This window comes from Chelonia mydas, chromosome 2 (assembly GCF_015237465.2).
Source record: "Chelonia mydas isolate rCheMyd1 chromosome 2, rCheMyd1.pri.v2, whole genome shotgun sequence".
Lineage (NCBI taxonomy): Eukaryota > Metazoa > Chordata > Testudines > Cheloniidae > Chelonia > Chelonia mydas.
The window spans coordinates 70,347,945-70,362,451 of NC_057850.1; the positions used below are offsets into that span (position 1 = coordinate 70,347,945).

At 39.7% G+C, this 14,507-nt stretch overlaps 1 protein-coding gene across 2 annotated transcripts in view; it reads right to left on the reverse strand.

The window, feature by feature from the left end:
* Positions 1-14,507, reverse strand: part of SNTG1 (syntrophin gamma 1) — a 533,703-nt gene that overhangs the window by 202,798 nt on the left and 316,398 nt on the right. For both annotated transcript variants that reach the window (XM_043539635.1, XM_043539634.1), the window contains exons 6-7: positions 12,151-12,194; positions 12,000-12,041 (exon numbers count right to left, since the gene is read on the reverse strand). In XM_043539635.1, the coding sequence (XP_043395570.1) occupies positions 12,000-12,041; positions 12,151-12,194 (86 nt within the window). The remainder of the gene's footprint in view (positions 1-11,999; positions 12,042-12,150; positions 12,195-14,507) is intronic.

Below are 14,507 nucleotides of genomic sequence, written 5' to 3' on the forward strand. Positions count from 1 at the left end.
TTAGAGTGGAAGAAGGGTACACATCTGGAAAATAGGTACTAAGAGACCAGTGTTGACATACTGATACCAATACACCAGTACCATACTATACCATACTAGTGGTTGAGAAGTATGGGGTGGGCCTTCTGGAAACCTCCATGTATCTGTCTGGAACAGTCCAACACTGGATACTATTGAAAAATACATAGGGTCCATTCTCCTTTCCTCTTCCTCCTCCACCGAACAAACTGTCAAAAGACAAAGACCCATTGTAGAGAAAAAAAAAAGACCTAAAGAACTTTCAGGTGTAAGTACTCCCTCCCTGTGCCCTTCTGAATTGATTGTGGCCAAAACAATTGCCCATTTACTAACAATCACCATGCAGAAGTATAATATGCCACACAGTTGCCAGTTAGAGGAACAACAGTCATTGTATCTCAGATACTACTGTGTGGTGAGTATTTGTAAATGTTAACTTTTTGCTGGTGACCAGTGTACATGTAAATTGCTTCACGTAGACATGGTTTCTAAGGGATCATTAAGAGATTTTTCCCCTTCCCACACTTGTTTTCATTTCAATCTGCAAAATGCTTTTATACCTTGATTTGTTCTTCTTTCTGTTCACTGGAGGTGGTGCCAAATGCTGATAATGCTTGTTTGTGTCCATGAGTCCAGTTCCAATGGGTTATTATGGTGTATTTATTTCAAGTTAACAACACAGAGGTGGCTGTGTATTCTCAAATATAAGCCACACATTTGCAGTTTTAGGGTAACTGAGGTTTGGTGCTCTTTATGCATATTCTAATTTTTACTTGTATGGCACTACAGTTATGCATAGCACTTTTCAAAGCAAATAAACATGGAGTATCTAGCCCAAAGTCAAATCAAATACAGCTATGTATTTACAAAGTGATATCTTGCAAAAATGTTTTGGAAAAACTACTCATGTTGATTTCTTGAGGGAACAAAAGGAAACTGTAGAGAAAATAGTATATCAATGTAAACCAGGTCACAAGCAAAGTGGTCTACACTTGTAGTGTAGATAAGGCAGGCTACACTACAAAACCAACAAACCAATCAGTGATCAGTCTGCTCAAGAGAAGCTCAGTAATAAAGTTGAACAGTAATAAAGTAATGAAGTATCAGAGGGGTAGCTGTGTTAGTCTGTATCCACAAAAACAATGAGGAGTCTGGTGGCACCTTAAAGACCAACAGATTTATTTGGGCATAAGCTTTCATGGGTAAAAAACCCACTTCAGATCTCAAGAAGTGGGTTTTTTACCTGAAAGCTTATGCCCAAATAAATCTGTTAGTCTTTAAGGTGCCACCAGACTCCAGAGTAATGAAGTTGTATATCAAAATGGGGCAGGAGAGCAACGACAAAACTTCTTGAATAATACAGTATGCTACCTGCTCACATCAGGCTTCACTTTAGCTCCTACTCTCTGATCCTCACTTTTCTGAGCATTAAATGCAAACAATCATTTTAATCCTTGAAGATATTTTCCAAGCTAATCAATGAAGAAACAATTTTATTAGTAGATTCAAAGATATTAAGGTCAGAAAGGACCATTATGATCATCTAGTCTGACCTCCTGCACAACGCAGGCCACAGAATCGCACCCACCCACTCCTGCGAAAAAGCTCTCACCTATGTCTGAGCTATTGAAGTCCTCAAATCATGGTTTAAAGACTTCTAGGAGCAGAGAATCCTCCAGCAAGTGACCCGTGCCCCATGCTACAGAGGAAGGCGAAAAACCTCCAGGGCCTCTTCCAATCTGCCCTGGAGGAAAATTCCTTCCCGACCCCAAATATGGTGATCAGCTGAACCCTGAGCATATGGGCAAGATTCACCAGCCAGATACCCAGAAAAGAATTTTCTGTAGTAACTCAGATCCCACCCCATCTAACATCCCATCACAGGCCATTGGGCCTATTTACCATGAATATTTAAAGATCAATTAATTACCAAAATCATGTTATCCCATCATACCATCTCCTCCATAAACTTATCGAGTTTAATCTTAAAGCCAGATAGGTCTTTTGCCCCCACTGCTTCCCTTGGAAGGCTATTCCTAGTGCATGTCTCATTGCTCCTGTTTTACTCAATCCAATTCACGATGAAGAAGTTTCTTATATTAGAGGTTGTTAAATGGACTGCCAAGTAGTGAAACAGATGGATTCTCAGTAACACAACTCTTGTTTAACTACAAATATTTTGAGGGAGGGAATAAAATAAATATAAATTATGAAAACATGTAATGCTGATTAATGTATTTTAACTCTACAGAATCAATGAAAGCAATGAATGAATATCAGACTTTACCTGAGATTGGCACAAGATTAGTTAAAATGACAATTTACACACCATAGGTAGATTTGGATTTTTTTTAAAAAAGAGTCAAAGACACACATGCAAGATTACAGCTGCAGAATGAATCATACCAGTATGAATGATTGTCTAAAAACAATGTATACAACGTAGAATAATATGGCAAATTATTTACAACAGTTTGTATCCTTGCCAGTCTACGTACATTCATTTCAGATAATTATGAAACATTTAGCAGATTATGATTCATTTCAAATACCATGTACTAAATACATTGTAAATATATTGGTTGTGCCAATAAGTTGAGGTGGTGGCAGCACAGAAAAGAAGAGCTGGGGGGTGGGGAGGAGTTGTTTAGCTACTTGTGAATACATATCTTTTGGAGTATAACTTAGAAGTACTTTTATTTTCAATTATAAATTTGGGGCTTATTAATGTTCTGATTACAGAATACCAACATACAAGAGGTCTTAGAATTCATGTCTAGTTTTATCAAATTGGGAAAAGGGTAATATATCATTATATGATACATCCTATGCAATATAGCATAGAGATCAACACCATAATAGTGAAAGATGGTTATTCTGTACTTAAAAAGTGTTGCCATCACCATGGTCATATAACACATGAATCATAGGTGATTCACAGAGACCTTTTCCATTAGATGCTCTCGAAACACTTTACAAACAATACTAATGAAGCCTCACAACAGTCGCATAAGGTCAGTATTATCTCCACTTTGCAGACAACGAAATGAAGACAGAAAGGAAACAGGATATGGCTAAGGCAAAACACTCAACAAGTCAAATCTGGGAATGGAATCCAGAACTCTGGACTCCCAGTCCTGCGCCTTAACCACTACATGACAATTGTTCTCCAAATAATGGTTGTGGAAAGCGGTTACCGAGACAGAGGAAGAATTACAGTTTTGCTTATTTAAACAGCACACACTAATTCACTGTTTTTAAAAAACTAAACAAAACAAAATCAGATAAGAACTTTCAACCTATGGGCTTCATTTCAAAACCTGTATTTGCTACTTTGTAACCAACAACACACAAAATAAGAATGATTCTAACAATAGACAACAATTGCCTTGCAACCTTGGAACCACTACAGGCTATGAAGTCAAAACACCTACATTGACATGTGGAACTCTCGTTTTAATTGATACAGTACTTGGCACAATGGCAGCAGAAGCTAGTGTGTCTGAACATGGTCTTGTCTAGATTTGCATTAGATGTACAGGCATACTGAATTGTCCTACCACCTTCCAAATCTCTCCCTTGAATAATAATAGTTTACACTTTTATCCAGGCTCTAAGATCTTTACAAACTTTAATTATTGATCATAACACCTCCATTAGGTAAGGAAATATTACTCCCTTTTTCATGTGGAAGACAAAGAGGGGTTGAGTGACTAGTCCAAAGTAACACAGTGAGAGAGTCAAGTGGCAGTCAGGATTAGGACTCCAGAGGCTTGAATCCTAGGTCCTTGCCCTAACCGCCTACATTATGGTCTCCTTTGATTCAAGACATCCAGATGTCTTGGGGAGCAGTGATATATACAGAGTGACAATTTTAAAAGATTAACATAGCAATGTTTTAATCGTCACATACATTACAAACCAGGTTCAAGATGCATGTCATGGATCCCATATGTCCCATTTGTGCTAGTGATGTAATGGCGCTGACTGCACTCCAGCATTGAACAACAGAGAAAGGATAATAGCAAACGCTATAACACATGCTATAGGACTGGCAGTGGTGAGGGGGGAACAGAAATGTCTAAGGAACAGGAATGTCTAAGAAGGAATAGGAATAGGAATGTCTAAGAAGATTTGTTTTTGCATACTGGTCAAATTGGTTTAGAAGGATTTTCTAACTGTATTTTTAACAGAGATAATAAAAGAGGATGAGGGCCAAGTGTAAAAATAAATAAACATACACACCCTATTCACATGACTGCAGATCAATATGCAAATGTGTAATTGTGCATGCAAAGTATCCATGTGTACAGATTTGCATTCATGTTTCTTTTTCTTTGTTTTGTTTTTTGGGCAAGTGGATGTTGACCATTTCTTTTTACATGCATGGTCAGATTCTTTAATTATCCATGTATCATTGAAATGTTTCCAGCAATTGTTCCTGTAGTGCCTAGGCACTAAAATAGCACATCAAACTGTAGTCCTAATTGCAGCATATCACCACCTTCCCCTCTAGAAGTTACACAGAACTCTCTTTATTCTGGGTAGGAATTGAACTTTTCCTTCCCAACACATAATAATAATACCAAAAAGAAAAAAAAAAGAAAAAGGAGAAAATTCTAATTCTATTATGGTACATTTTATTATTATTTTTCTGCCTTTTTGGCATATTAGGCAGAGATTTCATCTCACAACAAGCTTCAGAAAATACAAAAAGCAACATCCTAAACAAAATAGTTTTATGTCGCTGTCACTTATCCTTAAGCACATCTGGTGCATTCAGCATTTGCACATTCTCTTTTATGTATACTGTTCCAATCAAATCTGGACTGAATGATGATCATTTTAATGTTCACATAAAAAGTCTTTGTCTGGGGTCAACTAAGGGCATGAAGCTATTTCCCCCCGCCCCCCCCCCGGAACTTCTGCATAAATGCCAATCTTATGGTACTGTACTACATGGACTCACAGAATGAGAGGTCATTTTGGGATTCAGATTGATATCTGCAAATAAAAAAAAAATCACATAGACAGTTGTGTAACTTATTTTAGGGCTTGTCGATACAGGGATTTAATGTGCGGCAAGCCAGGTTGTGAATCTACAGTGCACAACATACTGTCCACTAACGTCCTATATGATCACTGTTACAAGCAGCTCAGGACTTTCACTGTGTTGTAGCAGTGTCCACATGGCGAGCTGGTGCACGGCAAATTAGTGTGCTGTAGATTCACACCCTGGCTTGCTGTGCAGTAGCTCGCAGTGTAGACAAGACCCTAGAATTTACTAATAACTTATAGTTCTGATATATTTTAGATTCTGGCATAACAAAAATTCAAGGTGGAATTTGGACAAGAGGGAAAATGAAAAATAGTACCTGAAACAAAATTCTGCTCACTTGCTTACCTCTAAATGAGACTTTGAAGGATGTTTGTTGTATTTCAATACAAGCCAGTTCCAGCTGTAATTTCCAATAGTGAATAAAGTATGTGAGGAGGAACAATAAGCCATTTGTCTCTCCTAGGGGAAAAAACCCTCCTAAATTATGACCAAATCCCTAGAGGAGATAAACACTTGGAAATTCCTATTAACTACTATGAGAATTGCGAAATGCTCAGCCTCAAACAGGATTTGACTCTTACAAAGTCAAAGCAAAGCACACACAATCTAATATAAAGTAAGCTCATTGGAGCAGGAACCATCTTTTTGTTCTATGTTTGTACAGCACCTAGGACAATGGGGTGCTGATCCGCGACTGGGGCTCATTGGCAGTATGCTAATACAAATGTAGAAAGTATGTCAAAAGTATCAAAGGAAAGAAATGGGTTTGTTAGAAAGCAGAATAATGGCTGTTTATGGAAACAAGTGGATTGTCTTAATCCATTTCCAGTGTAGCCACATCACAGAAACCACCATCACTGTTGGCAATCATTAATATCCTTTATTTATAGTTTCAGAGTAGCAGCCGTGTTAGTGTGTAATCGCAAAGAGAAAAGGAGTACTTGTGGCACGTTAGAGACTAACAAATTTATTTGAGCATAAGCTTTTGATGAAGTGAGCTGTAGCTCACGAAAGCTTATGCTCAAATAAATTGGTTAGTCTCTAAGGTGCCACAAGTACTCCTTTTCTTTTTATTTATAGTGTCAACACAGAGGCCAAGGATTAACGGTCCAATCTTGTTGTTGCCGAAGTCAAGAGGAGTCTTGCTGTGGACTTCAATGACTCATATTGTCCCATCTAGACTCTTCTTTCCACATGAAACGGGCTCAATTAGCCCCATGCCACTGCAATCCCAACCTACCTCCTGCAAAGCAGATCCAGCAGCGGACTCTCTGCAAGGTATGGGGCATAGCTGGCACTAACCACTTCAGGACCGTATGTCACTACTACCTGATGGTTCCAGGGGAGGAGTGCAGGACAGAAGCCCCTCTTCCCAAATCTGCCTTGACTAGCGGGGATTGGGTGAGTGGGCCAGGCTAGAGTCATGCTGGGATGGATGTTTACAGCTCTGGCTGCCAATGCTACATTTGCAGTACTCTCAAAGGAAAACTGTCTGCAGCTATCTTGGATGGAGTATCCAGAACTCCATTTGTGGCTCCCAATCATGGCCGCTGCTGCCCCAGTGGTACGGTATGGGGCCCTTAAAAGGACAAGCATATGCACCAGCAGTGTTCCAGCTGGTAGTGTGTTGGAGGAAAGAGACATCCAGCCAGGAGCTACCCCTAAAAGTTAGGCACCTTTGTGATCCTAACTGCCCCTTTATGCAAGCTGGCAACGGGCACACCCAACATGCTATTGTCAGAATATTTAGCCAAACAGTGTCTTGTCAGATATTGTATAAAAACTGGTGACCTATTCGTCATCAATATCATTGTGTGATGTGTACGAAGAGTTATGTATGAATGCTGATAATATGTTCTTAAAATGCATGGTGGAGGCATTTGATAAACAAGTTTGTCGTAGACAAAGGAAATTTGTTCTGCCTGTTTGCCTGTGTCTCCACTGTAAATTGAGTAAAGTGATGCCAGAGACAATGGAAGTTCATTTGCATTTGAGGTCTGGTCTACACTAGAAAATTAGGTCAGTTTAACTATGGCAGTCAGGGGTGTGGAAAAATCCCCTTAGTTAAGCTGACTTAAGTCCCCATGTAGACAGTGCTATGTTGATAGAAGTATTCTTCTGTCAACCTAGTTACCACCTCTCAGGGAGGTGGATTAATTACACAAATGGGTGAATCCCTCCTGTTGGTGTAGGTGGTGTCTACACTGAAGCGCCATAATGGCACGGCTGCAGCAGCATGTCTATAGTGTTTTAAGTGTAGACAAGCTCTTAGTCCACAGGAAAAGATAATTGAGAGGAGAGTGAGGAAGAGAGGATGGCATCTACTTCCTGGAGCATAGGCACCAGGGAAGAAAAAAAAAAATTCTGGGGATACACTTCAAACATATACATTTCAAAGATTTACTGGACTATAATAAGGGGGGAGGAGAACCCCAGAGTTATCCATCATGTAAGGCATAAATGGGACCCGCACTCTTGGAATCTGAAAGGGTGGATCCCTCAACTATGTGGCTTGAGGACGTGGAGAACTGACTATAGATGAGAAATTACCTGATACAAGAATTGTAATCTGTTAAATTTTAGACAATAGAAAGCGTGTTTTATTTAGTTTTTATTCATCACCATTTCTGTTTCTATTATCTCTGCTCAATATCACTTAAATCTCTATTCTTTATTAACAAACTCATGCTTAGTTTTACTGTAAACTGTCCCAGTGCTGTGTATCAAGGTAAATAATGTATCCTCAGTTGGGTTAATAGGCTCGTGCATGTGTACTGTCTCTTTGGACAGTGGACTTAATAATTTCTGTGAGTGTCCAGTGAGAGGGACTGGACCACTACAGGGAACTATGGAACTGGGGTTCACTGAACACTCACTGGCAGAGTGTTGAGGAGTTTGCTGGTGAGCTGGGCATACTGGCATGGGAGGGAGCTGACACACAGTTTAAGCTCCAGCAAAGCTTTCTCCTGCTGAGGCAGAGAGGTTACACAGCGGCTGCTGTTTCTGGGCACCTCAGAGAGTGTCACAGCACCCTAGATGGCTGCCAATGTTGATGACCCCTAATTTCAGCCCTGAAAGAGTCCAGACTAAGCAAATTGATATAGAAGTGGATAGTAAAAGGAGTAATGGGGAGGTCAGGGGTAGAAAGATCACCATGATCTTAGAAAATTCCTACAATGCACCAGGTGCTACTGCAGGTGAGGAGGCAAACTGAAGAGATGATGTGGGGGATCTCTATGAGGTGTTCTACATACAGATTTCCTTCCCATAAGTCTCCTCCCATGTTGATATGGACCAATGCGAGACTCCTAAAGATGTATTCATCACAGTGCAGAGAACATGCCAAAGTTTCCATGCACTTAAAACCAAAAGGTCTTTGGCTTAAGTCATACATGCTTAACCTCCACAATGGGATATATATTTACCCTCAAAGATCATTAAGACTGAACCATCCTCTCACACCTATCTTAGGCATCAATATCCATCGTCACCCCACTTGAACCCCCCACAGCACCCTCGTGAGGTAAGAAAGTGCTATTATCTTCATTTAACAGATGGGGAGCTGAAGGCACACAGAAACGTAGGTCCAGATTTTTAAAAGTATTTAAGCAGTGCAGCTCAGCATTGCAATGCCCAACTAATTTAGGAGCCCAAATCTCATTTTTTAACAGAGATTTAGTCAGTTAGGCATTGCAAGACCAAGTTCTACAACATTTAAACTCCTTCCAAAATCTGGACCTAAGTGACTTGCCCAAGATCACACAGGAAGTGTGTGGAAAAGCAGGGAATTGAACCCGGGTCTATCAAGTCATAGGCTGGTGGTCTAACCACTGGACAGCCCTACCTCTCCCCTCTACTGTTGATCCCTCCAGGCTCAGACTATGGCACACTGGCGGGGCAGAATGAACTTTGCCCCCTGCATGCTGTACCAGTTCTGTTGCTCAAAAGAGGACCTCTGTCTCCAAGGCTCTGAGACCAGCTAAGTTATTAAGAAAGTATGAATAGATCTATACCTACTACATACATAAGGCAGCACTCACTTGGTTAAACAGTTTAATAAAAATGTTCATGTTAAATCATTTTTTTATTTGCCTAGTACAGTTGTCAGTAAAGCACAGTGACATTCCAGGGACAATTTATCATTGACGTAACACAATATAAGAACATAACATAAGAATGGCCATACTGGGTCAGACCACAGGTCCATCTAGCCCAGTACCCTGTCTTCTGACATGGCCAATGCCAGGTGCTTCAGAGGGAATGAACAGAGCAGGTAATCATCAAGTGAACCATCCCCTGTCGCCCTGTGCTGCACAGGCCCATTCACTGCTCAAATATGTAGATGAGACCCTTGTTTAAAACATATCAGCATCCTGCAAAAAGATTTGGTAGGCCTGAAACTTTTCATGAATAAAAAGAGGGAAGGAGAAATTACATGAATGAAAACATACAGAATGCTGTTTGCTGTTATTTACACATATTTGAATCTTTCAAGTTTGGCTTCACTTGGAAGCATCACAGAATAATCATTATATTAGTTTATTTTTTAAAAAAGTATTTTAATGGCTACTAAGACATAGAAATCAAAATTACCATATTGTCATACCATTAGCTTGTGGCGAGGTCTTACACTGCTGCACAGGCAGTTAGAAAGCGGCAAGCCCTCAGCTCCACCAAACTTGTACAGTGTAGGCCTACTCAGACCACCCCTGTCGCTGTGACTGGGCTCGAGGGGGCACAAAAGTGGTTCAGGTTCCATTACTACTTTTCCTCATGAGCAAGTGACTCCACTCCCTCTATTCCCCAGCCAGCAGAGCTGGTAGGATACAAGTGGGGAACATTTTGCACCCCGCAAAGAGCTGTAGTATCTCCTTCCCCATTGCAAAAGAGGAATGCGGGAGCAATTTTGCCTTCAAGCTGCATCTAAGACAAAATCCCTCCTTTATCTTATGGGTCTTAAGCTAGGTTTATTTACCATCTATTGCTGTGGATATGATTATTTGCATGGAAGACTATTTCATGGTTCTTTCATTTGTATATGCTATCAAAGTAGTAAAAAGTTTGAAAACAGACATATAAAGTAATCTCTTAACACCACTAAAAATGCTCAGATGTCAGTTATTTGTTTACAAGTTATATTTACACACTTTCCAGGAGAGAAATACTGTGAAGGCCAAACATATAGGTTTACTAAGAGAGAGAGAAATAAAGATCAATCTGGGATAGTGTTGTTAAGTTAACAGGAGCCAACACAGCTTAACTTTCATTTTATATCCTACTTACATACCATCAGATGTTCCTTAAACTGCAGCTCTACCTGGATCACAGTCTCAGAACAGAAATGACTGGCAGCACATCACCACAGGTTTAAATGTTTCTTTGTGTGTGGATGTGTGAGTGTTCTCACCTTTACTAGTCCCTTGTTTTCCATTCTTGAAATTCCAATAATTCATTTCAATCCCCTTGAGGGATTTACCACATTAATTTAAATGATGATTACAGTAAAGCGCATGAAAAGATGAAAATCTGATCACTATTGGAAGGCCGAAGCTGGAAAATACAGTAAATAAGGGCCTATGTACACAAAAGCGGTTATGATTAAGCCTTTCTTAGAAGAAGCTATGTACTGAAGGATGGTGAATCATTTCCATCCCAAATCCCAAGCACAAATCCAAAAGTGAATGTGCACTCTGACAAGTGGCATTAGTAGAATGGTTTAATCTTTCACACGGCACTAATCTGTTTCATCAGAACTTCATCTCAATTTGTCTGTTGCCATGCTGTCTGCATTTCAATGGCAAATCTTCAACAGCCTACCATACACCACAACACAATAGTTTTAAAATGTACCGGGCTGTTAAATGAGTATAGATCTTCTTTGCAGAGGTGCTGGAATAATTTGTATAGTGGGGGTGCTGAGAGCCATTGAACCAAACTGTAAACCCTGTATATGATGGAAACCACTTCAAGCCTGGGGGTGCAGCAGAACCCCTAGCACCCCTAGTTCCAGCACTTATGCTTCTTTGTATTTGTGATAGAGACTAAACTTCTGTACATGTCCTTATTACAACAACATTGTAAAACTTTGCCTATAAATTCCCTGGATCTAAATTGAATTTAGGTATACTCTTTTATAATCATATTTATCTCCCCTCTACAATACAGATTTCCCCATTCTAAAAGGACTTAGAGGATCCAAACTCCTTACATTATAGTTGAAAGTGGAGGTCAAAGGGGACTGGCAAATAGATTAGGAGCCAAAATATAGGAGACTTTATAAGGCAGTCTGGATATGAGAGAGGACATTGTACATCTCTCAAATACACAATATGCCTGTCTTTTCTCCTTAATGTCCTGCTTTTCCCCAGAGCTATTAATAGGTTTAATAGAAGGACGGCTTCTTTGAAAGCTGATATCCATAGGAGGAAAGACAGAAGAATGACCTTCCTTGGAATACTTCCCGCCAATCTGGAGTGATTGACAAAGCTTTTCAAACTGAAATGAAAAGCTAGAAAGCAACAGTACTGATGAAGTTTAATAGAGACGGCCAGACAGAGCAAGCTTGGAATAAGTTCATCCAAACTTCCAGTAATAAAGTGCCAAACTCTACTCGAGGAGAACAGATTTGAGGGCAGTAAAGAAAATCTATGGAGAAGGAATTGTATTAAGGGCAGGGCCATTTGGCAACCTAGGAGGCATAGTCCGATCTGTGAAGAAAGAGTAATGATGAACAACGCAATGATGTCAAGTATCAGAGAGTAGCCGTGTTAGTCTGGATCTCTAAAAGCGGCAAAGAGACCTGTGGCACCTTATACATCTGTTAGTCTATAAGGTGCCACAGGACTCTTTAATGCAATGATGGTGCACTGAATGTCAATGTTCTTAACAACCCCAATGATTAAGAAAATGAATCCAAGCTCACCACTTCTTCATGCCTGCATTTTCTTACATTAATTCCATTAATCTGTTAAGGGGAAAGAAAGACAAGACTGACTCTGTATATCATAAATACAGATTGTAATTTACTTTTCTGGAAAAAAAAATTCTAAACAAACATTAACAGTTTTACATACCTGTAGAATCCCATCTCCTATAAAGAGCAAACCTGAGAGTTCAGCTGTAAACAACAGAGAGCATATTTTTCACTTAGATATTTTGTCCAATACAGCATATTGAAAAGACATACACACACACACTTTATCAATTTATCTAGTGTATATGCCCAGATGGGTCAGCTCTGAAAATGTAAAACGAATAATGAAAATTTAAAAAACCCTAAAATATATCAATACATGGTTTTGATTCAGATTTCTTACTGCACTAATATTTCTAACTACAAATACCAATGTGTAGAGTTTACCGAAAAGTGGAGGGGAGAGGGAGAGAAAGATCTTCTGTACAGCCTTATCAGGAGACTCCCAGCAAACCATCTCTTGGTCTCCAACCTCCCTTAGAGCCTGAGTTCAGCAGATGTTTAAGTGTTTTGCTGAATCTAGATAAACTGTTGCATTGGTCCCTCAATGACTGAGAAAAGACAGACTTTGCAATGGGGAAGATTAACATATGCAAGCTCCAAGGAACCATGAAGGGAAAGACCAATCCTTATAGAAATCACTTTCAAACACTTTACTTTCCCTTTGCATATAATCAAGCAAACTCCAGGTCTTGCATTTCTGTCAATCTCAGCTGCATCTATATATTGAGAGAGGAGGGCCTTCAGGTAATGGGGACCAAGCCACTTAGTGCTTTTTATGGTAAAAACAAGCACTGCAAACGACATCTAGAAACGTATCATAAACCAATGCCTCTGGGTTCCAAGTAGGTCACAGAAGGATTTACTTGATCACAGCTCCCTCTATGATGCCCAGTTTAACATACATGTAGAGTGTATTACTACTTGTAGTCTGGACTTGAGGTGGCAAATGCAAGAATAATGGTAGCCAGGTCACACTAGAAAGAAATGTCTTACTCTTTTAGCCATACAAAGATGAAAACATCTTTTCAGTGTACACCTTGTACACTCTGTTCTAGACAAAGGGTTGTCTGCCTAATCCCAATATAATGTTTTAGTAGTTTGTACTCAGGGCAGTCAGAGACTGCTTCATTCCTTCCATAATTATTACTGTTTTCTAAACCTTCGCTCCTGAATTAACAAACACACACAAGGAGAGAGAACAAAATCACCAAATATGTGTATTCTTAATTTTAATGCCAAAGGGTATGAACTACCGGTAAGCATGTACTAGAATGCACAGGATTAGTTTTTTTTTAAATCCCAGACCAGAGCTGGACTGTAAATACATTATATAATAGAAATACATTGTATAGATACTTTATTTTTCCTGTATTTAATAATTAACCCAAACCACTTACTAGTCCATACCTTTAGAAGGAATGAATGATAATACAATGCCATCTGTTTGTATGGCACGTTATAGAGAAGTAAAAGAAAATCCCTACCTAGAAGAGTTTGCAACCCAAGGGTTAATCCTGCAAACATGTATGTATAGAAGTATTTTTACTCACATAAATAGTGCCACTGCTGGCAACATTATTAATATAAATAATGCTACTCCACTGCATGTTTGCAGAATTGATCACCAGATTAGACATAGCATAGAAAGGCTTAAAACAAGTCACCAAGAGCAAGATCCTCACTTCATTGAAGATAACAGCTAAACTGTCATTGATTTCAATGGAACTGGGCGTTTCCCCTCAATTTTTCTGTTTCAGGGTCTGAGCCTACTGTTTCTCATACATGGGATGAGCTTCACATATGTGAATTGAACTCAAAGGGTGGATGTTCAGCATTCCTGAAAAGTCAGGGCCCTTTTATGATCCCAAATTGGACACCTGTGTGAAAGTAATTACATACCTTAAGAAGCTGCCTGGGTTTTGTTCTCTCTTTTCCTTCTGAGTTTAGTTTATAGGTCTGAGTGATTGTAACCCAAATACACACACCTGGGAACCAGTTTGTGTTATCAAGGACCACGAATGACTGCAGCAGCTGCAGCGGGTTAGCCCATTAAGGCAACAGGATAGAATTATAAATAGGATAAAGGAAAGGACAAAGCCAGTAAGGAGGTAGGGCCAGTTATTGTCTAGGATTTGAGAGTGAGATTATTAATGCTGACAACCTCTGGGATGTCTCTTGATGATTTATTGTTCTGTCCTTTTCCTTTCAAAATGGGGAAGGGCAGAATCAATAAAGATACTGTAGTTTTTACCTGACTGACTAGAATACCAGTGCTATAAGCCAGGCTTGCCCCTATTCAACTCCTTTCTCCGCCCCACCCCACCAACCAGAAAGAGGAATTGAACCTGAGACACCCATATCTCAGGTGAGAGCTCCAACCACTTGGCTAAAAATTAGATGGCGGGTGGTGTATCCTCCTCTGGTCATTTGGTGTGCAGTGAGACAGGCGTCTAA